The 25026-nt window shown below is 45.0% G+C and overlaps 1 protein-coding gene across 2 annotated transcripts; it reads left to right on the top strand.

The window, feature by feature from the left end:
- The first annotated feature begins 2762 nt into the window (after nt 1–2762).
- ETV4 (ETS variant transcription factor 4) lies at nt 2763–19567 on the top strand. Of its 2 annotated transcripts, none has more exons than XM_074849316.1 (12): nt 2763–2807; nt 2875–2971; nt 3147–3194; nt 7613–7666; nt 11257–11383; nt 12000–12158; nt 12558–12802; nt 15073–15147; nt 15237–15305; nt 15674–15843; nt 16878–16979; nt 17629–19567. In XM_074849316.1, the coding sequence occupies exons 1-12, from the start codon at nt 2763–2765 to the stop codon at nt 17848–17850; spliced, it is 1413 nt and encodes a 470-aa protein (XP_074705417.1). In that variant the 3' UTR covers nt 17851–19567. The 2 variants fall into 2 exon arrangements, with proteins under 2 accessions (XP_074705417.1, XP_074705416.1); XM_074849315.1 differs by having other exon boundaries at nt 15671–15843.
- Nucleotides 19568–25026: the final 5459 nt, after the last annotated feature.

The raw sequence follows: 25026 nt of genomic DNA, 5'->3' as shown, positions 1-25026 counted from the left end.
CTCCATTCTATGGTACAGAGAGTTTTTTTCAACTTTCAGTTTGTCACTTTCTAAGACATTTGACGTTTGCTCCTGTTTGTGTCAGGATCTATCACTGGGAGCTTTACGTTGCACTAACCATAGCTGGTGTGAAGTGCAGGGGTTGCATCTGAAACTCAAGACTGGCTTTTCTCAAACCAGTACAATAGATGGAAACAGTTAAATCATAGAGGTGGACATGGAAGGGGAAAGAGAAGGCACAAAACTCAACTGGTAATTAAGAAAAATAAGCTATAAGCCCAGGGAAGAAATGCCTCAGGCAGTGTGGATTACAATGTTGGAATAAATCTATTGCTTCATAATAAATCTATTACTTCATAAACAAGAATCAGTTTCCCCCTTGTTTGTATATCTCTTCTGAACTCTTCAGACGCTCTACATCTTAAGAAAAAAAAAATAATAGAAGGTAGTTAATCACCCTTGATGTTAATTGGTGAGTCTACCAAGAGAAATTCCAGAATCATATTCCCAGATCTGATTGGTCAGCCTTTGAAAACAAACGTGACATATTTGTACAAGCACACGAGAAACAGAGGAGAAACTATCAAACAAGTGAGCTACATAATTTGCTGTTTGCCCATCATGAATATTTCCTGATATGAAGTCAACAGCTTTTCCAGGAATCCAAGCCTTCTCTAATGCCCTGTTTATAAAATCTACATCCTCCAAATTGTTAACTAACAATATTTTTACTATTTCAATTTCATGAAAACAGAAGAAAGGATTCATATAGATGACTGAGGAAAGTACAGGAGACAGAAAGAGGTAGGTGAACAGGCAAACTAATTTAAAGCATTATTCGCTTGTGCTCTAGAGAGTCTCAAGTCTCTCATCCCTCTTCACAGTGACAAGGAAGTGAAAAGACAACTGTACTGAGACCTGAGGCTCCTCCTACATCAGCAGTTCCGTTACTGCCAGTTGCATGGGAAATTAGAACATCATAAAGTAAACAAATATTACAGTAGAAAATCCCATCCCGTTTAGAGTTCAGAGCACAACCATATATTGAAATCAGATCTAAAATAACAAAGGTTCCATTATCTCTTAACCAGGAAATGTAGCACTAATAACTGGAAATCAAACTACCATTTTGCTATGATATGTACAGGTAAAAGCGCAAAGCACGAGTATCTGTTGACACTTAGACTTTGTAAGATATTTAAAGTATAAATTGCCTAAGAACAATCTAACCAGGAGAATTTTTCTCTTCCAGTTCTCCAGTAAAACTAGATTAAAGCAGCCTGAATAGAATGTTACAAAAAATATGCAGAAGAAACAAATTCAGTAAAACTGAAAATTCAGAAGATTAATTCATATGCTTCAGTGATCTTCTCGAACCAGCGTAAGTTCAAATTCCAGTGCTGCATTTAACCACATGTCCACAATGTTTGGGCATGTGGGACCAGTCGCTGGATGTAATCTTCCTGACACCACGTTTTCATTCTGCTCCCACAGACAGGTCAGAACTGTGTTTCACTCAGGTTTCTGGACAGACTGGGGCCCTGAGAACATTGGAGCTGTAGCCTGCTAGCAGAAAGATTAAAATACATATTGATGAAATAGTTAAACACGTTATTCTGCGTAATAGATACCCCTTTCATAGTAAGCATATCAGTACATCACACTGGTGGTGTTAGCTATAGAGAAAATGTGTCAAAAATGTACGTTTTCCATTTAGCCTTAGGGATAACTTCCCCTTTCCTTCTTTTTCTCTTGAGCATCTACTTCACTTCTAGGAGATTACATTTCATGAATTATTATCTTACTGTTGCCGGGTTCCAACTGTTACTGATACTTTTTGTAGGATAAATAGGATCAATAAATGTTAAATGTGATAATGGAACTTTAAGGGAGAAATTTGAAAAAATAGCAGGATGTGTGCACATGGCACAGAAGACTGCACCTGACATACACAAAAGCAGGCAAACCCACTTTTTTTGGTGTGCAAATCCCAGGACTGGATTTTCATTTTATGTTCTTGTCCCTTAACATTTGTAAGACTAAAACTGATTTTGGTAGCCAGGGCTTTAATTATTTTCACTCCAGATGCATGAGCGAGATTTTTTCCAAATCTTGTTGAAACTTAATGAACTTCCCCAGAACAGAACTGAACATACCTGAAGACTTTTAAAATGACTGCAGTGTGCGTGAGAACGGGCAGGCCTGGTCGTGTGCCACGCCGGGTGGGAGTCTGGAAGTGCAGGCTCAGCAAACTCCTGCCGTGCGCGACAGGCATAGCTGGGGCGCCTGTGCAGCCTTTCGTGAATGAACTTCAGGACGATTTTTTTATGAATGGGAGCTCTGTCCTTGAATGAATGCGGGAGCGCTGCGATCTGATTGGCCCCAGAGGCTAAAGCTACTCCCACTTCTCACTGGGCGAGGGCCAAAAAGAGCTGGGATTGGCGGGCGTGCCCCGACCCAGAGCTTCATTCACAAATTCGGTGGAACAAAGGAGCGGGCGAGCCGGGTCCGCCAGCGGGGCGATGGGCCAGTGGGCCTGACCGCCGAGGGGGCGGGGCCGCGCCGGCTGAGGGGCGGGGGGGCCGGTCCCGGCCGGGAGCTGCTCCCGCTTGGGAGCCGGCGGGCTCGCTCCCGCCCCCATCCCGAGTTTCGGGCGGTGGCAGTGCCGGGAGCCTCCGGGGCAGGTGCCCCCCCCCCCCCCCCCCCCCGGTGCCCGTCGGGAGCCCCCCCGGTGCCCGCGGAGGTAGCGCACGGGAGGCAGGATGAAGGGGTACCTGGACCAGAGGGTGCCGTTCGCGTTCCCGCAGGTGAGTGGCCGCTCCGGGGCTGGGTCCCTCTCCGGCCGGCCCCCGCCCTGACCGTCTCTCCCCGCAGCAGCCTCCGGGCCGGGCGGCTCCCGGTGGCGGAGCTCTGATGGGCGCTGGGAAGAGCCCCGGGGACCCGGGCTTGCCGCCGGCGCAGGACTCGGAAGGTAAGGGGGGATGGGGGGGGGATGGACGGGGACGGTGAAGGCTTCCGGGCAGAGACCGGGTCCTCCCCCCGCGCCACCGCCCCCACCTCCCCGTTCCGCCCGGCGCCTCCGTCGCCGGAGCATCCCACCGTTCCTCCCCAGCGCTCACCGAGGAAACCTCTCGCTTCTCGCGCAGATCTCTTCCAGGACTTGAGCCAGTTCCAGGAGACTTGGCTGACAGAAGGTAGGCTCCTTCCCCTCGCTGTTTTGTTCGCCTTCCAGTTGTTTGTCTTTTGGTGTTCGTACTGCTTTTTTGCTTTGTTTGACTAGCTCCAAACATTAAGTATTTTTTCAGACTTGCCAACCTTAGGCTTGTATAAATGAAGACGCATGAATCACGCTATTGTGCTGGGTATTTGCTTAAGAATGGGACTTGGCAGTTGGCCCGCTTTCCTGGTTACAATTTTCGTTTCAGGCTACTTGTAACTGGTTAGATTTTATGCTAATTTGTCACTTCGTTGGTTGCCAGAACGTTGACATTTTTCTTAAACAATAATGTGTTCTTTTAATTTAGGGAACAAAGTGCTTCTCTTAACTTTTTTTCCCCTCTTTTAAGATAATTCTTTGAAGGGACCTTCCTGGAATTTATATGCTGTTTAGTTTGGGGTCTAAATTGTTCTGCCTTTTGACTTCAAGGAAGAGAAAACTTCAAATCTCAGGGAGTCCCGTTAATTCCAAGTGAAGCTAGTTTTAAACAATATGGTGAATTTGCTTCAATTCCGGTACTACAAATGGTCCATTTTCTAGAAAATTCAAAATATATCCTCAAGTACAGACTCTTGATAAATATAAAAGTACTGACTGTGATACAGGTACTTAAATATTTAACAATAATAATATAAAAATATGCATGGCATGTCGAGCAGGGTTATTTCCCTTAGTTTTACCACAAGTGAAGGACAATCATGTCAAACAGTGCTTGTTTTAAAGCCTCCAAAAAGATATTTGCCAACTAAGTAAGATTATTAAGAAAAAAAAATCAAATGTTTTATGTTCATTTCAAACTGAAATGAAATTACACTGATTGGACAGTGTTCAGGAGTGTGTAGATTGTAAGGATGCAAAAGAAATTGCCTGGAGGCTGTTCCAGGATCAAAACGCTCACCTGAGTTACATCAGAGTAGAAAAATAGGTATTAGCTGCTGGTCATCTAATAGATCTGCTGAATATGCACACATGGTTGAGACTGGTTTCTTTTAAATCTTCAGAAATCTTGAGCTGCTAATAAGATACATTTGCCTCAGAGCTGAGTTCTGGTAGACTTTCAATTTTAGGCTTTCTAATGTTTGATAACATTTTTAGCTCACTAGTCTAAATAATTTGCATAGAATATGTTCATAGCAGAGTGTTTGTTGAATGAACTCGTAAGTGCCCTGGGGTGAAGGGAAGGTCACACATGGTCTCAGTGCTGTATAGAAAGAGGTAATCTGCTGTTATACGTGATTAGTAAATGATAATGGAAACCCTATTGCATGTTTTTAGAATATAGGTAGATTTTTTTTTTTTGCATCGCTCATAACATCTAATCATAGTAAGTGAAATCTCTGGGAAATTCAATGCATGTTTTACTATTCTAGCTTATGGTTTTAGACTGCATATACGGGGAGCTACTTTCTCCCATGGTGACTCCCATTTCCAGACTTTTAACAAGAAAAGTTGCCCTCTGAAGCAAACTATTGTTTGTTTTTCTGCATTCACCAGTATGTCAAATTATTTTCCCGAATGGTGAAAACAATTCTTTTTATTAATGTCTTGTACATGTCTATATGTTAGCATTTTTTCATGAGATGAAGGCAACTGAAAACTTAAGAGTACCCTTCCTAAAGCATGCAGGAGAAAAAGTGAAAATATGAAATATGTTATTTATTCTCTGCCTCTATCATGTTTAAATAAATTTAGCTATTTTATTATTTTATTTACAGTTCTTGGTGTTACTTTCAAAATAAGAGAAACAAACCTAGTAAGGAAGCAAACTGGAAATATAAATTCATGACAAACAATCAGTCATGTGAAAAATGTTAACAAATTTAAACCACATATACATGTATGTATATGTGTCAATATATATATTTGTGTGATTTTGTTCATAGCAGTATCCCTTTGTTGGCTTTTTAGAATATTTTTTAATAGTGTCACCTGATTTCTCCTTTGCAGGGTAAAAGAATAATGTCTGCATACAGATGACTCTAAAAAGAAACAGATGCCAAAAAATCTTAGGCCTTGTTACTAAAAATCTGAAGTTTTCCTCTACAACATTTTTACCAGAATCGGTTAGAATGCAATGATGTGAAGCTGGCAGCTGATAACTGTATGGAACTAATTTCAAAGCCAAATAATTGATAAAAGTGATTTGGCATTCAGAGAAACAAAAGAATTTCCTTGGAGAAAAGTTGCACAGGTAGCTCAAGGAGGAGAGAGATGCACTTCTTTGTGTATCCTTAGTCAGAAAGCTTTAGTTTTGGTGCTCCAGATCTTGAAAACACGGTGTGGGAGATGGTGAGGCCCGTGCTGATGCCTGCAGTCTGAGTGACTAAAATAAGCCTGGGGTTACGCTTTAAATGTCTGATTAAGTATCCCAGTTATTTTAAGTATAGATGCTGGTTTGGGGAGAACAAGAAAGTGGCTATATGTATTGCAACTATATGAAGTAGGTAATGAATATAAAAACTTAAATTTTCAACTGGCACTTTAGCCATCTAATACAGGACTGTAGCTGTCTGCATGCATCACTGTCCAGCAGTGAGGTTGTGTGGTCTCACTTCAGCCGTGCCCTTCGTTTCACATCTTTTCTGTGGTCTGTTGCTTTTAGTATGTAATTCTCGTAGGGAGATAGTCAGCAATTTAACAGACAGGTAGTAGGCTGTGAAATCCAAACTCCGCTCATACAATGTGGTCCCTGTTGTTTTTTCTATTACAATGTTATTTTTAAAAGATAATTCATAAAATGAATTTTGTATGGTTTTTTTTTCTGTTCCCCACCTTTTATCATTTAGATTTCCAGTTGTGGTCATATAGAAGGAACAACCATTGCTGTGCAAAGAGTTTGGCTAGTTCCATTCTAATCCACTGCTTGTTAATGCAGTGTTATTCTCTAAGGTTTATTTTGGGATGTCTTGTCTAGCTTAGCTTCAAGTGACTGAGATTAGTGGGCTTCCATTCCTCCTGTCCCTTTACTTTGACCACTACTTTGTTTTATGTCTCATTTCATTGTTTTATTATATATATTTTGTAATGGCTTCAATGCAACTCAAACATGGTCTAAGGCCACATTGTGATGGGCAATCCATGAGCAGAATGATCTAAGCTGGAAATCAGGAAAGGCAGGCAGCTATGTACAGGCAGATGAGGAGTTCACACGAATAATGCCATAAGGTTCAGCACAGCTGCCAGTCTTCAGCAGATGCCAGCTTCCGACCACGCTACATCTTTCATAGGCATCACAGGAAGAAGAATTCTCATATTTTAAGTTTTAAATTAAAATAACTATTTACTCAAGGAGGTGATGGACCATACCATGAACTACATAGTGACTCTTCTAGTGCCTCCATATTTGATGTTGTAGGAAACTCTTATCTATGTGGGTTTTCCAGCTTTTGCAGTCTAGTCTTTCGTGTAAATCAGAATAAATATGACCCCCTGAGTTATGAAGAGGCATCAGCTTACAAAGTGTAAGTCAGCAAACACACATGAGCCTCACCAGTTTGTCTAAAGGAAGCATTAAGCCTGAAGCCTCTTAACATTGAGATGCTAATGTTGTTAACTATTTCACTACTTGCCACATTCAGCAACATCTTGTTCCAGTGAGGTAGGTTGTTCCAAGGTATATCGGGCCTCTGCAGATTTTCAGATATCTTTATTAGACAATCTTTGAAATATTCAAACATCTTAAACCTTGCTTTTATTCTTGGAGACGTACTGACAATGCTGTCCATGGGGCAAATGCCCAGCAATAAGATTTGCTGTACTAATTTGTGGAGAAAAAGCAGCTGTTTGCTGTCAGGTTCTCTATATCAGCACTTCTTACATTTACCATATATGAAATCACACATGCATGACTATTAACCATTTTCCTCTCCTGCTACCAGATAAATCTTTTTTTTGTTCTGAAATGTTCTCCTTCTGCTGATTTACAAATTGTAGGCTATTCCACTAGTGCCAAGCTATCCACTGCTTCTGGAGCTACTGAAAAGATTGCATATGAAGGCATAGATGTTTCCTGTTCTGCTCATCGCTGTGGCATAGCCTTTCCAAATTTATCAGTTGGTAGTTGTTTTTCCTATGCTAAATGCTTAAAAATCCCTGCATGTTATGTTTCTAATGAAAACTTTGAACCCTGAGCTAACAAACTTGCTGTTGTCCTTATTTCCAAGGTAAGGGAGAAAGAAACTGGCAGGCTCTTAAGGGGTAAATCTGCAGGCAGAACAACTGTGTTCATTAATCCCAAAGGGAAATTATCCTTAGTCACTAAAGTGCATCCCAGCAGAAAGCTCAGATCTCTCCTGCACACACTTATTTCTGCCTTATTGTTAATTATACCATACAAAGTGCCAAACCTAATTCTCTTTCTCTTTCTCCCCCCTCCTTCCCTCCCTCCCCTGGCAGCTCAGGTTCCAGACAGTGATGAGCAATTTGTGCCTGACTTTCATTCAGAAAACTGTAAGTAGCATGGGGGGTGATCACACATCTCAGGGGAGAAGGGCAGGATACACTTAAACCAAACAAATACATAAATGCAACACACAGACACTGAGGCTAAAGTACTAATATTATTTCTACATTGTTGTGACTGTGACCAAAAAAAAACAGGCTAACTCTCCACATCTGGACAATGCAAAAGACTTTGTGTGGTGGTAACTAGCACAGTCCCTTCTGCAGAGTGGTTTCAACAGATGTGTGTATTAGTTGATGTGTGGATAACTAGGCACCTCTGAACAGCTGAAAAAATGCATTACTGTGACAATCAAAGGTAAAATTTATGCTATTACTCCTCCCAGAGCAAAAGAAATTGGACTGTACGCAGTATTATAGGTGCTGTGTCTCCTGCAGGTGCTTTTTGGGGGCTCTGCTCACCTGCATGGCCTCTACCTGAGATCTGCTACCAGTATGGCCTGTGAGATGATGGTCCTGTTTGCTACCTGCCACAGCATGAGGACATAGTATCCCTGAAGAGAGATGCTCGCTAGCCTGCTTGCTCTCTGTTCTTAGGACCTGTCCACTGAACAGATTGCATGTGTTTGCACACGAGTGTACAGACTGTACCACAAATGTTTGCTCTGAGAACTGGTCAAAGCACTTCATGTTAAAAAGGAGCTGAATGTTGCACAGGTACAACCTTCCAAACAGTGGCCATGCAACTCTTTCTGCTTTTCTCATACCGGGCCTGCTTCAGCTGGTCCTCACAGCATGCCACCGTTTCATTTGGAAGCTGATGCTGGGCCGAGACTACATGCCTGAAGTGAATACAGATTGTTCTGAACAGCCCGCTGTTGCAAGCAGCTGCAGGAACCTGGAGCCTGTCTTCTGACAGACATGTCAAGGCTACAAGAAGATGCCTCACCACTCCCTGGGCATAAAAATGTCTGGCAGCTAACAGAGTAGAGATGTTCATTTAAAGCTGGTGCAGTCAACTTTGGTGCCATTATGTTAATACCCCTCTCTGCCCAGGGCAGTTTTGCCCATGAAAACTAAAATGAAGCACTCTTACTGGTTATTCTTGTCTACCTCCTTTCCCTGGATTTGGCCCTGCAGCACAGCTGGGCTTGCTCTCTGAGCCATATCTTGTTTCTTCTCCTTTTTTAACCTAGAACTGAGGAGAGGGCTGGTCCCATGTTTCACTCTGAATGAATGAATGAGCCAGTTGTAATGGGGTAGCCTGTTCCAGCTATTAGGGGCTGGAAAGAATTGATTGCTCCTAGCACCTCTAGCTTCTTGAAACTTCAGTGTACTGGACAGAGCAATTTTCTTTTTTTCCCCCTTGAGACTCAGCTGACATATCAGCATTTTTAGATGGGTTCTATATATCTGTTTATTCCATACATTGAAAAGAACTGCTGCAGATAGAAGGGTAATGAATGCCCCAGGCATAAAAAGACCCTTTTCTCTTTTGACCCTTCCCTGGGTCTGGGGTGTCTGCACACTCGCACCTGCCATCAGTTTGGACAGGGCCAAGAGCTGGTTGTGAGCAGGCCCCTCTGCTGTGGCTGATAGCAGTGCCAGGACTGGCTGCAGGAGCCAGAAACAATATGAGGCTCTGGTATCTTCTGGATTTACTTATTTATATTGATTCTGTCAAGCTGTTTGGATCCCTTTGGGTGCTGGCGTGATGCAAAGAGTAAAGATGGGCTTTTCTGGTGTAGGCTGAATCCAAAAGTAGGCAAAAGGAATCAGATTTGGGGGTAGTTTTCCCCTCTTGCTGAGAAAATTAATTTTGGGGAGGAATGTTCACAATAGAAGGTGGCCTTAATATCTTTTGTGAAGAGAGACAGCAGCAGCCCTTTCTCCATCCCTTTTGGTAGCTGCTTGCTGCAGTGCTTCTGAAGGGACAATTAGCCCTTTATGTGAGGGAGAAGTGGCTTGAGGATGGCTGGTGCACATACAGTTCAGGTCAGTCCTGAAATAAACTCAGCAAAAATATGAGGTATTAACAGATCAGGATGTTACTTTCCATTCTTAAAACTAATCGTAGCTCTGAACATCCCAGGCTTTGTAAGCAGCATTGTGTCAGCTTGAAGAGGTGGGAGTAAGCTGGTGAAGAAGGACTGGAGCTAGCCTTGGTAAAAGCTTACAGTTTTGGTTTGCAGGGCAGACCTTTCCCTTGTTTAAAAAACAAGCCTAGACCTATGTACCTTTCTGGGGTTACTTTCCTTCCTAAGTCCCAGTGACCTCCCAACAGCAGCAGTAAAGCCCAGAGGCAAAGGTAGAAGATGCCTACCATGTCCTTCAGCCAGGATATAAGCTTTTCTGAGGAACTAGTAGAGGAAGTTTTGCTCCCCGATGTATTTAATTAAGCATAAGAAGTAATAATACCCACATCCTACTTCCTGGTGCTGTAAGCTGCAACCCATGTTTGTTATTCATAAAATTCTAACCAGCCCAGAAATACCCCTCCTCGTCTGCATCAGGTCATGACCACAGACCAGTGCACTGAAAATTAAATGAAAATTTACTGTTTTCCTGGACTGTCACTGGTGTTTTGGATGAGCAGAACAGTTATGACATTTCCCCAATCCCACATTCAGGGATGTTGGACTTAGCATAGAAGAGATTCAACAAAGGGAAATTATCTGGGTAGCTCCTGAGTGTCAGTGTGGCGGCCTCCCGCCCAGGATTCACAGTATCCTGTAGAGGGGCCTGGCCTTCTTCCTGAATGATGAAGTATAAACCTGATACTAAAGAAATTAGATACTTCAAAGGGAGGCTACTGAGAGGACTGCAAGCTGCTCTTTGAACTTTTAAGGTTTATTATAGTGAAAGCAAGGACTTGCAAGTCAGACTTTTGTTTTGTACTGTGCTTTAACACTGATGCAATTCCTTCGGAAAAGGGATTTTGGCTATCTAAATTGGTTAGGTGCTTTTGAAAACACTGCTTGTGTGGTGTCTGTGAGCAAGTTAGCCTGGTGACAGCCTGTAATAGTATGCAATACATATAATAGTATTTTGCCACAGAAAACCTTCAGCTTTTGCAGCTGTGTCTACAAAAACTTTACCTTTATTGTCCTACAGGACAAATGATACTATCAGGAAATCTACAATGTGTCGTCATGTTTGTGCATTATAATTTAATGCAGTGCTGCATGGTAATGCTACTCACAAGACATGCTTACCAGATATGTCAATGAAAGAGCATTTTTCATGATGCAAACCAAAACTTTGCTTTTCTGTGTTGAAAAATAGTCTGTGCATGCTACCCTTTATGACAGAACAGAAAATGTGTGTCCCAGCCCTGAACAGCTTAGGAAATACCCACTCTAAATCCTTTTTTAAGTGCTCTGGATTATCATAGAGTATGTTAACAGTACCTCAGATTTGCTCTTCTGAGGTTGATATATCACACAAACCTTACTAAATCAAGGGCAGAGCACAGTGGAGTCCAGTGAGCAGTTGTATGTATTGGTGTTCTGTTTCTCTCAGAGCCAGCTGACCAAGGACAAGGTGGTGGCATCTCAGTTGACTTTTTACTGGCTGATAGAAGTATCTCCCCCTAAACAAGAAAAGCATCAACATGATTTTTCATTTCTCTCCCACAGTAGCTTTTCACAGTCCTCCTGCTAAGATTAAAAAGGAGCCACAGAGTCCCTCCTTGGACCCCACACTGTCCTGCAACCATAAGCAGCCATTCCAGTGCCACAATGGCGAGCAGTGCCTTTATGCCAGGTAACACGGCTTACGCAGGGGAGGGACAGGAGCTGTTATGAAATCAGGTGCTACTGCATTACCTGATAATGAAGTGTTATGACAACAGTCTGGTTTGCCTGCTGGGTAAGGGCAGTGCATGCATGCTGCACAACAAATTAACCTGTGGGTCAGCTCATGGCAGCCTCTTCAGACTGCCATTTATTGCACTGGATAGCTCAGACCTATGTAGAGTAGATCTGGGCTCGCCTCTTTTTTCCTTTTCCCTGGTGCTGTTACTCAGCTGTCCTGATGCTGAAAGCAGTCTTGACATCTGTCATGTGTCTCTCTCCCCATTGCTTTCCAAAATCAGTCCCACAAGGAGCTCCCTGATAGCATTGCCCACAGTCCCAGCTACTTGCCTGAGTTATGGCTTCTTCAGTACAGACACATTCTCCAGTTTTCTGCTTGAGGGGTTTTGCTATTGTGCGTGGGGGCAACCAATAACTTGAAAGGAAGGAGTTTATGCTGGGAGTTTTCTGACCTAGGTGGCTGCATAGAGGGAGAGCGTGTCTGCCTGTGACACGTTCTCCCCAGGTGCTGCCACAAGTCCTTCTCGGAGAACTGTAATGCTTCAATATCTGTTTGACTGTCCCAGTGCCTATGATCAACCCAGACAAGTTGGAATCAAGTCCCCCAGTCCAGGAGCCCCAATACAGTCACCGCTCCAACAGTTCCCTAGACAGGACAGGAGCTTCCTGAAGCCTGTGGGGCCACCCAACCCCAGATCCAGCTGTGGATACCTCAGCGAAAACAGGTGAGTTACTGCCAGGAGAAGGCAGCCACTGGCAAGAAGGATTGTTCTCCTTGGTGATTCAGAGAGGAGGGGCTGCAACATCCAGATTAAAGTGCTCAGTTTCCAGCAATCACAGGATCCCTCCCATCCAAAGTACCTTAGACCCACCACTGCTGCCTAGGGTTTGAAGAAGTCTATAACCTTAAGTCTGTCAGATTCTGAGAATGATGGGCTGTGTAGCTGCCCTTGGAAACATCTTTCATTGAGGTCCCTTCCTTGCCCCAGCTACATGTGCAGCTCCTACAGCCCTAGTAACAGGCTGAGGCTGAGGAACTTTCTGTCTCTTAACCAGTCGTGCACCAGCGCTGAGATCAGAGGGCCAAGAAAGCAGCCATCCCCCTATCCTCTCCCCTCTTCTAGCTCTGCATACCAGCCACCTCTGGAGATGTGCCGTTCCTTCCCTTCCTCCCAGGGCATGGCCCAGGAAGACCCTGTTGCCTGCCAGCGCCAAATGTCTGAGCCCTGCCTCCAGTACGCTCATCAGGGCTTCAAACAGGAGTACTGCGACCTGCGGTACGAGCAAGTGAGCCGGGCGGGCAGCAGCCGTCAGTTCCCAGCAGCTGTGGTCATCAAACAGGAGCAGGTGGACTACGTGTATGACTCAGGTAGGCAGCACTAGCTCCTCCTGACTGCATAAACAAGGTGCGCCTGCAGGGGAGCAACCTCCTGGGTGAACATCTGTCACTGGTGGCCTTTGGGCTTTGAAACAGTACTACTTCATCTTCAGGAGTGTGTGTGATCTGGGAAACTGGCTGTGTAGCAGGAAATGTGAACAGTTGTGTTTACTGCATCCAAGAGAAGGCTGGAACAGTCACTTTCCCTGCCCTGTTCTTAGAAGGACTTTCTGGTAGATGGTGGAGAGCTTTAGCAAGATATAGGAGCTAGAAGGTGACATTAAACCCATTCATACTAGATTAAAGGCATGCTTTTTTTTCCAAGGGAATAAGTAGCCACTGGGGAGACTCTCAAAATTCATAATTAGTCCACTCCCACCATCAGAAATGGAGAAAAGTGCATTCCCAATTTCACAGGGGGTTTTTGTCTTCAGGAACATGAGTGAGCTGGTAGATCATAGAAAGGGAGGGCAGTGAGGTCAGCTTTGAAGAAATTATGCTGAAAATGTTCTGTAAATGGTAGCAGAACAGAAGGTATCAAATATCTTGGAGCTTGTACAGAAAAACTGTCTCAGATACCTGCAGCAGGAGCAGATCTTCAAGCACTGGCAGAGAAAAGGTGCAGGGATTGCACTGCACAACCCTGAGTTGCAGCTCATGACACTGTTTGGTCTTGTGCCTTTTCCCTGACTGGAGACAGAATTTAATTCACAAACTGGAGGGAAAGACGCAGCTCTCCCAACCCAGCTGGTGGGTGTCAAGCTTTCACTGCTGAGTCTCTCGCCAGCAGCTGACACCCAGTGGGAACTTGCCACAGCAGGTCACTGAGAGAGCTGATGCCCCATTTTGAAGCTTACTGTGCAAGATAAGCCAGCTTTGTTCTGACAAACGGGTGTAAAAGTCTAAAACTGTGTAAAGAGACTGGGGTGGCTAACAATAAACTGGCCAGTTCCAAGGACAGGCATAAGCACAGAGCGGGATCTGGGTTGACTCAGCTAAGTGCAAGTGTGATGCTCTGTGTCTCTTGTAGTGTCAGCATCCACCTGCTACTTCTCATAGAAACAGGGCACAGAGAGCACATAGCAGATTCAGAGGAGAAAAACATTTATAATTCCAAAAGCAGCACCTTAGATACCAGATTAGTCAGGTAATCCTCTTTTCCACAAGGGATAAATTTATTTTTTCAGTAGACCTGTCCAAAGACTTGCTATCCCTACATCACAGTACCCTCTTCTAGATGGAATGTTACTTATGGTTTCCTGGTATTTTAAGGGACATTTTGAATTGTTTACTTTAGCAGAAATAAATACATTAATAAAAGCTTCTTCAAGGGTATAGAATCCACCACTGTGGCTGTGCTGATATTACACTTTCACTGGGTCCTTCTGTCCAGATGGGAAGAAAATGTGAAATCCAGAAGAATGTTTTTTGTGAGAGTAGTTTATGATTGTAATAATACACAGTCTGTCAGCTCAGAGTACCCTTCTGCCCTTAGCATCAGCAAAATGTCTACTGAAAGCAATGACTGTACACAGGAGTATGAGGGAAAAATAAGGTAAATCTTCCCAAAGCTCCCAGTTACAGCTTCCATTTCAGCTGTGGGTGGAAAACAGGTTTGATTCAGAAAACACAAGATATGGAAGATGTAAATTATAGTGCCCTGCACAGAGATCATGAAAAGACTTTCTGTTTGTTTCCAAACTCAGGCTATTTTTCCTTTATGTTTTCTCAACTGCTTGTGAGAATGCCCTAGCATGATCTGAAAAAGCCAGGGAGACTTAAGAGATCTGAAATGATCTTTGTGAGACACAGTCTGTAGTAAACATTCAGATGCTGCTGCTCTCCTTTAACAACATCATAGTACGCCTAGAAAAATGTAATGCCTTCTCACCTGTGAAAACAGTAGCAGAGCACGTAGTTTAAGATACGAGGAAGAGGTGTCACACAAATTTAGCTTATTGCCCAAGATTTTGTATTGAGTGGTGTATAGGTGACTGGCTGGCTATCCTGGCCACTCTGAAGGATGTCATGTGATAGTACCTCAAAAATATCCTAGTGTAATTCATGATTGGAGCATGATGAAGATGAAGTTGTGGTGGGATGGCTGAGACATAAAAAGTTATCAGTCTGACAATAACCATTTGGGAGAGCCTTAAGAGGTTGTCTGTTAGACAGCTGCGCTTACCTATCCACCTCTAGAGAGCAAGATCATCCTGCCTCCTGTGCTTTTTCATTAACTGAGTTTGTTAATCGTTCTGTAGATGTTCCTGGCTGTCCTTCCATGTACATAAATGTTGAGAGTTATCCAAGCCATTCAAACACAGAAGATACATCAGGTAAGAAACTTGGTGACCATCTTTTCCCTGCATTGCCCTCTCGTACTAGCCTGTCTGGCTGTCACTGCCTCTGTCGCTTTCTCTTTCAGGCTGCAGCTATGACAAGCAGATGAGGTCCTTTACTGATGATGTCTGTGTTGTTCCAGAAAAATTTGAAGGTTGGAGAAAGAATGGCTTGCAGTTTGGGTGTAAGATAGGGTTATCCAGCATCTCTGTTAGACACTTGACTACTGTCTACGTAGTTCATTACACTGTGTTCTTGCAGGTGTGTTAGCTGTGGTTCATACCTGGCTTTTCGATATCCCATTTCTTGAGCTTTTTTAGCAGCAAACAGGCCTTCTAGCATAAATAGCTTAATTGTGAGGTTCATCAGAGCTCCTCTTGGAAGAGCTGCTGGTGAATTGACTGCTCTGTTTTACGTGAACTGAAATAGTCCAGGTAAACATTTGTGAAATGCGCGCTTTTTTTTTTGCAGCTGTTTTTGCACTGTTACCCTTAGAAACACCTTGTTTCTTCTTCTCAGCAGGAGACATCAAGCAGGAAGCTGGAGGGTACCGGGAAGGACCTCCGTACCAGAGACGGGGATCTCTACAGCTCTGGCAATTTCTTGTGGCTTTACTGGATGATCCAACCAATTCCCAGTTCATTGCCTGGACTGGTAGAGGGATGGAGTTCAAGCTCATTGAGCCAGAAGAGGTGAAACCATTTAGCTTCTCTACAGGCTCAGGGGGAGCAGCCACTGTTTCAGAGGCTGTGAATTCCCAAGTAGCTTTTCCTCTGCCCTGTGAAGGCTCCTGCCTACCAGTGGTACTTGCTAGACCCTGTAGCCAGTCGAAGTTTTTAGAAGCAGTCAAAACACTTGGGTGACACAAATAGTAGGTTTAAGAAAGGCTGCTTGTAAGTTTAGAGTCTCAGCAATTCAGTGAGTCAAATTACACACTGCTTCCACTCCACTCTCAAGCTTGCAGTGACCTGTGCTGTCTTAGCACCTTACTTGAGGCTGACATTGAGGTTTGGAGTTTTGAACCCTACTGATTGGAGAAGCTTTCATAAAAATCTGGAAGAAAATATGTCCTAGTCTTAAATATATTTTTATATCAAAATGACATTAAGGTGTAATTTCTAATGCTGTCATGTTCTAGAAAAAACAGTGATATCTGACAGTACCTGGGAGATGTGTCTGTAATACCTGTTCGTATCTTGTTCCAATTAGAGCTGCATTTAGCACTCTTCTTGCTACACATTAACCTTTACAGGCACTTTCAGTGCAGAGGAGTTGTTTTGGTCAACTGACATATGCTTACAACAGATGTCTGAGTCTCATGGACAAAGCTGAAAATCGTGTAGTAGGAAGAAATGCACATTGGGTCTTTGAGTGGAGGTGTTCCCTTGTACTTGGACTTCTGGTATATGTGTGATCCTTGAAGATAAAGTGAAGCATAGGATGAAGCAGTCCTCTAGCATCCTCAAGCTTTCAGAATACTGGAGAGTAAACAAGCTCTGTAGTGGCAAGGAGAATGCCTCTCTGTTATAGGGTACTTCAGTTTGAGTTCTACTTTTCTTGTTGAAAAGCTGCTAAATAATTGTTGTTTGATTCTATTATTTAAATGTTGTAAATGTTTGTATGTGTTGTGGTACCATTCCTCAAAAGGGAATTCAGCTGGATAATGTTCTTTTGCCCTTGGGTTGGGTTCACAGACATTCATGCACTTTGATGCTTTATTCTACAGGTAGCGAGGCTGTGGGGTATCCAAAAGAACCGTCCAGCCATGAACTATGACAAGCTGAGCCGATCCCTTCGCTACTATTATGAGAAAGGCATCATGCAGAAGGTCAGTTTACAAAACAGATGGAGTTTTTATGCCTTTAGTGATGCTTCTCTTGTTTGAGACAGAAGCCTTGCAGGTACAGAATGTACTTGAGCTAGCCAAGCATCCTGAACTTTCTTTCCCCGTAACTTCTCTTTGCAGCAGTTAAATGAAGGTGTAAAAGAGCTGAATCTAGGCAACGTATGGGAAATAAAGGGGAATCGTAATTTCTTTCTCTGTATATGTCTGCAGTCAGGAGAGTTGGAATTTATGCATCTGCAAGGACATATAATTAGTCTAGACTTGCTGTTGGTGAGAGACAGGCTGCCTGAGGGTTGGTTGTATGTGGTAGGGATAGTGTCTGCCAGAGCCAGGGCACTGGAGAGGATAACTGTAATTATGTCACAGTACAGACTGGTCAGGGACTGTTGAAGCTGTTGCTATCTGGTCAAAATATCAGCTGGCAGCATCCCCTTTCCCAGGAGCTGTTCCAGGGGAGACCAAAGCAGCAGAGAAGCAGGAGGACTGCACAAGGAGACGTTTACAACTCTGACGTGTCTCAGGACAATGGGCTAGAGCAGCCAGATGTTTTTGTGAGCCTTCTCCACTGCTGAGAAGCATTGCTTAGTGCTGCCTGTGGGCCTGCAGCATTCATCCCTTATCTTCCCTGCAGGTGGCTGGAGAGCGCTACGTGTACAAGTTCGTGTGTGAGCCTGAAGCCCTGTTCTCTCTGGCCTTCCCTGATAATCAGCGGCCAACTCTGAAGGCAGAGTTTGACCGGCAGATCAGTGAGGAGGACACAGTGCCTCTTTCTCACCTGGATGAGAATGCCACTTACCTGCCAGACCTCGGGAGCCTCCCTCCACAGCTTTACAGCAAAGGCTACACATACTAGCTTTGCTGGGAGCACACTGTGCCACCCTTGCTTGTGTATATAGGGAGATGTCTGGTTAGTATTCAATCAGTATAAGCTTTTTCTCAGGCCAGCCTAGGGCAGCACTAAACTGTGAACACCTGCTTTGATTAGAAAGAGTGTTCAGGTACATATGTGGATAATCACCTGACAGTTGACAGTGTGTGGTAAGACTCTCATATTTGTCAGGACTCGTTCTCAGTGATGCGGGCATCTCCTGAGCAGCGAGGCTGCAGCTTCAGCAGCATATCAGGTAATTGCTGCCTTCAGATGGAACAAACGAGCCTGTTGCAGTCCCTCTCTTTGGTGAAGGAGCAGATGCTGTCCTACTGGGCGTTTTTTCAGATATGAGAATGCTACAATGCTGCTGCTGACTCCATTCCTCCAGCACATGTACTGAACCCCTGTATAACCTTCCCTCAGCAAGGGAGGGCTCTGACCCATGTGGACTCACCTCTGCAAGGCCAGTGTTGCCTTCTTCCCAGGATGGCTGCAACACAGTGGTTGCAGATCATATGCCTTCCCTGTGAACTGTTTTGTGGTAACAGGGAATACTTTTTTGTCTTGTGGGTGCATGCACCTTCTTGCTCATAACACTTCATGCCAGAGATATCTGGTATTTAGGCACTATGAACAGGGGGCTGGAGGCACTGGCCAGGGCTGGAGCAGTCCTGGAGTACATGTCAACATCCAGTTTAGGGTAACTCCAGAGCTGCCTGACTGCATTGGTCTGGGGCACAGTTCAAAGCCAGGTAAGGGGGTTGCAGGAGGCAGCAAGGCCTTGAGCCACCAGTTCAGTGTAGTGTTGTGGCTTTTCCAAACTGAAAAACTTAAACAAATCCTCAGGATCTTTGAAGACCTATCAGGCTCTTGAGCATACCCATCCTGGGCTTGGCTAGAAAATCATTTAAGGCAAGAAACAAACCTGGTGGAGGTGTGTTTAAGAAAATGCTTTACAAAGTAATCTAAACCATATGTAGTTCTTCATATCTGAATTTAGACTTAACCTCTGCAGGTATTTACATATTTGAGGGAAATCCTGATGTGTTGGAAAGGCAGCTATCTCTGCAGTCCAGTGCAGCACATGCAACTTACTTAACTAGACTTTGGTTTTCCACAATAGTGAACAGTTATAATAGGCACCACATCCTCACTGAGAGGTGCCTCACTTGTTAATTAGCAGCTCTGACCATGTGCCCAGTTAGACAAGGAGCAGTACAGTGTACCTATACAGAAAAAGCCTGTTTCCTACTGCTTCAGATTGATGTTCCAGCTGCTGAATACAGAGCATCACCAATCCTGCCAATGTGGTAGCCTGTAGAGGAAATTCTGTATATTGATTGAAAGCCTGATTTCCCCTGATGACTCCCCTGCATGGCTAATGCCAGCCCTTTCAGCCTTGTCCCTGGGCATGAGGGCCAGGAAAGGCAGCTCTCCCTGCCTGAGGAGAGGCCAGACACTCAGAGCAGCCTGCCCTGCTGATGCCTCTGCAGGTGCTGTACTGTCCAGAGACTTGGTGTTCTGGCAGCTCCTAGCCCTCCTGCCTTGCCCTGCTCCCACCTGGCAAGCACACCTCTTCTGGTGCCCCAGAAGTAAGGGTGAAAGGGAACCCTTCCACTGGTATAAGCTGCCTTTACTATTTATGAGTGTAAAAATACTATAAATAAATTGGTCTATGTTTTTGGCCAGTGCACCCTCGTTCAGCCCCTGGTTGGTCCTCCCTTACCTTCTGAACTTGCTTTGCCCATCTCCTTGACACCAGTGTGCAGCTTTGGGTAGCTGATCCAGAGAGCTGAGGAATATGTGTTTACTTCTGAATCGTGGTGGAGCTCAAGAAATGAACATTTCACTCCCTTGACATCCTCACCACCAGTCATACAACCAGGATTGAAAGATCACAGTGAATTATGTAACCTCTGGCTGCACCTGGTGTCAGGGGAATGGGTCTCTGCAGCTGTGGAGAACATCGCCCACTCTCCCACACTGACAGTGCACTGGCTGTGGAGCCAGGCTCTGTGGTTTTAATTACCTTTTCCCTCAAATTCATCTGTCTTGAGCAGTGGCACTTCCAGGTTGCTTGCTAGGAAAGTGCATGTGTTACCACCTGCTGAGCTGGTGATAGGCTCAGGGCAGCACAGGGCACGCGGGTGGGGGGGGTGACACCCTGTCCCAGGGCAGAGCTGAGTGTGTCCTGCCCAGACATGCTGCCCACCTGGGCTGCAGCAAGGACAGGTGGTACCCTGAAGTAGGGGAGCCCTTTCACACTGCACCTTCCTCAAGAGCATCAGGTACCTCCTAAAAGAAGTATTTATGCCTTTCTGGAGGCAAAATGTAGGTGGGGGCTGTACCTGCCTCCAACACTGTATTTCTAATGAATGAGACTCGTAGCTTGCTTTTATTTGGTATCTCAATCTGCAGGATTCTCAAGGATTTTACATTTATCCAGTGTTCTTTGGGGTACTCTATTCCAGAAAGGGAATTCAGGGAGCTAGTTCACATTTGAATGAAATTTTAGCTCCACATTTCGCTCAGGATTGTCAAGTCAGTGCAACAGATCAATAGCTGCAGAGCAGTTCTGGGAAGCAGCAAGATCGGGTTCTCATAACTGAGGGGCAGCGGCCTCCAAAGGGCAGAGATTTATAATAACCAGATCAGAGAGCTGGGAGTCAATAAACATGCTCTGTATTTCCAGTTCAGCAAGACAGAGAGGCAGCTGATTAGGGAAAATATTGGAGGTAATAGACAAGTGTCATAAATTTCTCATGCTGGTCCTGAAAGTGCCAGCCCCATCCCACCACACAGATGATGTTTCAGCTTTGCTATCATCTAGTTACTCACATTCCTGTTCATACAGCAAATTTGCAACAACTCATGATACAGACAGTAGAGCTGTCTCTTCCCAAGCTGAATGGTTTTGGCACTTGAGTGGGGAGAAGTGCACGTCACTGTGTGGCAGCACACACAGCCTGTGTAACACACCTTTAGGTCAGTATCCCTTCACTGTACAAATTCACAGCTGAGCTTTGCTCTACATTAGAAAGGCAAGAAAGACATCATCCTTCTTCAGGGAAAACCCTCTAAAGACAGTTCTGCTCATGACAAACACTGACATCTGGATGCAAATATACCTAACATTCTCACACTTTTTTTTATTACTGTTTACTCATTATATTCAAAATTTACTCTAGCAGCTTATTCCTCAGGATGCGATGATGCTTTGGGACCAGCCAGAAATAAATTCTCAGCAGTCATTTATACCTAATGTAATTTTTTCTGGAATTATTTTTTTTTTTCCCATGTAGTTGCTATTATTGCAACGGCTTTGCTGTTACTCCTGCTATATCAACAGTACAAAGCCCAGCAGGAAGTGCCATAAATCTATTACCCAGAACACAACGCAAAGTTCCTTTCTGGTCATAGTAAATAATTAACATGTAACATTACAGCATGTCCCAGATGTACCCTTAAAGTGTACTGTCTAGGGCAAAGGAATTACCCCTGGTATTAAGGGGTTGCCAAGCAGAACTGAACTATCTGATGCAATTTGCTGACGTTAACCCAGGAAATATTTCTATTACCAGATTCCATACCCTGAAATAAGTATGAATAGTGATATGAAGGACAAGGACAGCAGCAAACCTCACTTCATGGGTTGAGCACTGAACGGGAAAAGCAAGAGAGTTATTAGGAAGTGCATTTGTCTTTTTCAGGCTGTGTAGAACACAGGCAGCTGATGTCATCTGGCTAGGCACAACCTCAACAACGTGCCTAGGGCCTGCGGGCACATCAGAAGGAACAATGCCCCATTCCTAGCAGTGCTGAGAAGAGTGCCAGGATGAGAGCTGCCAGGAATGAATTTTGGCCTGGCCTGGTCAAGTCATCAAGCAGTGTCACCTCAAAAGATGAGAAGAGCAGCAGATACCCTTTTGTCCCTTTGGTGCTATTCCTGTCCCACCACACAGAGCCTGCTGGGAACATCAAGCTCTGTACCAGAGAGACACTCACATGTACAGCATGTTCTCATTCACACCTATTTAAGAGGCTCAGCAAAGCAAAGGAGAACAGAGCTGGCCATGGGGTCAGCGTGTGGGACTCACCAGCTCCCTGCTCTGGTGAGCCATAAACCTTTGGCTTTGCCACAATTGAGCTTCCAGGAGGGAGATAAGCAGCTCCCACACAACCCTGTGAAACACTCCCCATGGGGGTTGCCATAAGACAGAGTCTTAGAAAGAACTTTGCTGAGCAGAGCAAGCAGTTCAGGCTTAGGGATGAGGTGACCCCAACAGGAGCAGTGCATCATTTACACCATTGAGCCAGCCACAGGGGAGCATAGGTGACTCCAAGGGCAGTAACACCATGACATTTGACTCCTTGTAACATTTTACGGAGGTCCTGAGAAGGACATTGACATTAGTTTCGTTGAGACGCTCAGGAGATTCATTCCAATAAATGAATCAGCCCTAATGACACCTATATACATCTCCCCATCCTCCTCCGCATTTGAATCACAGCAAAGTTGTACTCTACCACGATGTTGGAAAACATTTTGTGCAATGGCTCTTGGTCTCTTTATGCCTTGATGGCTAACGCCTTGAGACGGCAGAAGGGGAAGCGCCCGCCAGCATGCTCAACACAGAGGCAGAGAAGAGCAAAGCTGAACTCCGTGGAGGCCTCAGCAGGACACTGCCATTCGGCCAGGCGCCCCGAGGGCAGCGTTTACCACCCCAGAGCAGTACTCACCCCTCAGGCTGTCAAAGAGAGCACATTCCCCTCCCTGCTTCCTGCAGCTGGGGAGGGTGGCCATGTGCAGCCCACTCCTCTTTCTGAAGACAGATTACAACTACTTAGGCTGGTAACTCCTTAAGGGCTTTCCTATGTCTGGTCTTCTAAGGAGTAGCTGAACCAACATGTTCCTTTGCACCACAGAGAGTCACTGCATAGTCAGGGCCTCTGCTTAGGAGATTAATAACCATTCTCTTGGCCATTATGGAACTACGGACAGGTATCAGGTGAGAAAGAAAAGCAGTAGAAAGGGAGGCATCTCAGGGGAGCTTATTAGCTGAAATAGCTAATGGCACCTGAAGTGCCTCTGACATTCTTGCTGAGCTGCTGCATTGTGGCACCTGTTTCCATTTCCCTGAATTAGCTTCAAGCATGTTTTGGAGGTACAACCATTGCTGCCCTTTTTGCTTTGATTCTGTGAGACAAACACAGATCTCCCCTCAGCCAGGATTACCTGGGCATGTCTCACTGGCTGACATGGCATCTACTAAACTGATTTCTACCTATTTGAAGATTTCCACACAATTAAAGAATCCCAATGCAAATTAACTAAACCCCATGGCTTAGTTATTGAAGGAAAAAATTCTTGTAAACAGTCCAGCAGATACGGTGTTTCAAAAGCACTTGAAAGACATAACTGAGAAATCATGAAATTTGCCTACTTTTGTTAAGAGAAACATAGCAAGAAATCAGCACAGCAAACTGCTAACATCTCAGCAGAGGCTGAGGAGTGCCTGTACTGATCATTTAAGTCTGTAGGGACCAAGCGACCTCACCAGCCTGCAGGGTCACCGGGGGGTCCCCCAGGCTCAGGGGCTAGCAGCCTCAGCGGTTGTTCCTAGATAAAGAGGTCAGTCCACTCCCTTGTCAGGTTGGGGCCCATGCCAGCTGAAGATTGATTCACCCCAGCTTGCCCTGACACCACCCATCACCTCGGCCTGGCCCTGTGACACAGAGAACAGCGGTAGCGAGGTGCCTTTGGCTGCCCTGGCTCAACACCTGCACTTTTAGCTGAATGTCACCCCCACTTCTTGGAAGGGCTTAAGTGTTGATGGTGTGGTGGTCAAATTAAATTGATGTTCCTTTGCTTCCTCAAACCAACCTGTCTTTTGCCCATGACCGTAATGGGTGAATCATCCCTCCCTCTCCTTGTCTCGACCCCAAATATTTTCTCCTCCCCATTCCTGAGGGGGAAGGAGAGAGTGAGACGCTGCGTGGTGCTCCGTTGCCCTCTGGGCTCAGACCACGACACTTCTCAAGACACAATAAATATGGTCTTGAGTGCCTCGTACTCTGTCACCCACTGTCCTTCGTAGACCATACATAGGGTCGTGTTTGTGAGCAGCAAGGGCTCAGGGGCTGGTGGGGCCTGGGGAAGCACCCAGGCCAGAGGCCTCAGGGTGCCCTCAGGGCACGGATCAGCACCTGTGTCCCCCAGCAGATCCTCATCTTCTCACTGGCTCTGCTCAACTCAGCTGTGCAAGCGAGTGCTCCTTACCTCTGCTGCACAAGAGCTCATCTGCAGCACAGCATGTGTCCTCAGCACATGGCCTCCTCGGAGGGCAGGCTACCTGCAGTCCTGTGGTTGGTGACAGCTGGTGTTTTCCTGAACGCCAGAAATCCTGGACGCAAAAGCGGCCAGGGAATTCTTGCTGATCCTGCTTCAGAGCTAGGCTGAGCACTTCATGTCTGTGGAGAAGAGCTCTAACATGAGTGCAGCCCAGAGGCCGGGGGAGAGAAACACAGCATTCAAATTGCTTAAGTAAAAAACAAATCCACCTTAGGGCCATGAATCCACCTCAACTTTTCAGGGAGCCAGGCTTACATGGGGGGGGTTAGGGCAGAGCAGAAGCTTCTACAACATGCATGTTTAAGTCCTCAATGGTCACGGTGGAGGCAAAGGCAAGAGAGGCGTAAGAATTTATAAGGCTTCTCCCCACACCCCTGATAGATTTTCTTCAAGCTTAGGAAACATAAAATCTAACACTGGATTTCCATCAACAGGCTTTTCAGACACTGTCACTATGACAGACATAAATGGTAGAAACTAACATTCACATTCCAAAATAGCCAGGATCTGCCACTGACTATGATCCAGTTCACTTCTACCTCCTTACCTTTTTTCTAGTAAAAGTGAACTAATAATAAACTCAAGTAGGAGAGTCTTCTACACTAAACCAAAAAGCACTGCTTTCACCGAGGCGAGCAGAGCAGAGCTGTGTTTGGACAGACCCACAGGCCTACCAGCTACAAGAACTACAAAATCATTTTTGATCCAAATAAAACAGCATATCCAGATCAGTGCAGCCCTGCTTCTCCACCGCCAGTGTATGGACAGACCAGCCAGAGGATTTATGTAGCTTACAGAACATACAC

Source organism: Strix aluco, chromosome 24 (genome assembly GCF_031877795.1).
Source record: "Strix aluco isolate bStrAlu1 chromosome 24, bStrAlu1.hap1, whole genome shotgun sequence".
Lineage (NCBI taxonomy): Eukaryota > Metazoa > Chordata > Aves > Strigiformes > Strigidae > Strix > Strix aluco.
Note: the sequence above shows the minus strand (reverse complement) of the source record. Positions and strands in the feature narration are given on the sequence as shown.